At 70.6% G+C, this 1474-nt stretch overlaps 1 protein-coding gene across 1 annotated transcript in view; it reads right to left on the reverse strand.

Moving 5' to 3' along the window:
• Gfi1 (growth factor independent 1 transcription repressor) overlaps window positions 1–1474 on the reverse strand; it is a 40924-nt gene that overhangs the window by 6592 nt on the left and 32858 nt on the right. The window contains exons 5-6 of the mRNA XM_013018234.1: window positions 631–1209; window positions 78–322 (exon numbers count right to left, since the gene is read on the reverse strand). Coding sequence (XP_012873688.1) covers window positions 78–322; window positions 631–1209 — 824 coding nt within the window. The remainder of the gene's footprint in view (window positions 1–77; window positions 323–630; window positions 1210–1474) is intronic.

A 1474-nucleotide genomic window follows, 5' to 3' on the forward strand; every position in this document is an offset into this window, starting at 1 on the left:
CCGTCCCGGGGCCCAGCTCCTCCCCCGGCCCGGCCCTCGCAAGCTCGGCGCTCACACTATCCCCGGCGGTCCGTTACCCCGGCTGTGGAGCTGGGGCGCGCGGATTCGCCTGGACGCCAGGGGTGCCTCGGAGGCGGCGAGGCGGAAAGCGCGAAGAGCCCCGGACCTCGCAGACGTAGACCGGGGCTGAGGAGCGGGACGCATTCGACCAGACAAAGGGGAGGGCTTGAGAGGAGGGCGGGGGACCGGCGGCCGAGGACCAGACCTTGTCCCCTGGCAGGGATCGCGTCCAGACGACGGCACGCGAACCTCGCTCGTGCCCCTTGTGGAGGGGGGGAACGACCCCCGAAGCCTCGGGTACGGCAGCCTCAGGCACGGAGGCGAGGCACTCCCGACCCAGAGGACCCAACCTCGGAAACCGAGTCCCGGGGAGGAAGCGCTTTCCGTTCCGCTCACCCAAAGTCCTGCCTCAGGACATTCGAGTCTGGGGTGCATGCACCGCCCGGGAAACGCGCGGTGCCCCTGGTCTAGGGGACCAGGCACCCCGAAGCGGCGCCGGCGGAGGCGGGGGGAGCCGGTGGGGAGCGAGCGGTCCGCGCCGTCGCTCTCCTCCACCCCCAATCAATTCACCTAATCTCGGGTGGGAACCTGAGCCGTCGGGGGCGGGGCCTTCGGGGGCGGGGGCGTCGGAGGGCGGGACTCCGGGGCCGGGGTAAACGAACCTGCCGCCCTCCCGGGGCCAAGGCCACCGACGCCGGGTTTCCGAGCGAGCTGCACGTTGTCGAGGTCAGCCGCCCGGCGAGGCCCTCGCCGATCTTAGGAATCCGGGCACGCGGGCTCCAGGCCCGAGCCCCACCCCTGATCCTCGGCCCCCCCTCCGATCTTCGGGGATTTCCCGATCTTCGGCCCCCCCCATTCTCGGACCCCGTGCAGTTGACACTACAGAACCGGATGACTCGTGATAAAGGACACGAGCCGCACGCTCCCCCTTCCAAACCCGGGGCGCGATCGCGTCCCCGTCCCCCGGGGAGCAGGGGCTCCTGGGGAGGGAGGACGGGGAGGGCGGGCTCGGAACTCCCCGTCACGTTCCCCATGATCTGCGCGCCAGGACGCCTTTCGGGGTACCCGCCTCCGTTGGCGTGGGCTCCCTGGAGGTGGGGCTCTACACCTTCATTCTCCCCCCCCCCGCACCCCTCGAGCTGGGCAAGTCTACAGCACGAACGTTAAACATTAAAAAAAGAAAAAAGCCGTTTTCAAAGCCACCCTCAAATCTGGAAGGAAGGAAAACGGGTGAGAAGGCGCGGACGGCCTCCCCACGAGTGTCCGCGCGGGAAGTGGAGGCCCGGGGTCGCGTGGGACCGGGTGAGCAGGGAGGCGGCCTCCCCCGCTTCCTGTCCCCCTAGGCCCGTCTCGCACCCCGGCCGGCCTTCCTGGTTCCCGGGCCGGAGCGGGGAGCCGCCGCGCGGGCGCAGCG

This window comes from Dipodomys ordii, unplaced genomic scaffold (assembly GCF_000151885.1).
Source record: "Dipodomys ordii isolate 6190 unplaced genomic scaffold, Dord_2.0 Scaffold39, whole genome shotgun sequence".
Classification (NCBI taxonomy): domain Eukaryota; kingdom Metazoa; phylum Chordata; class Mammalia; order Rodentia; family Heteromyidae; genus Dipodomys; species Dipodomys ordii.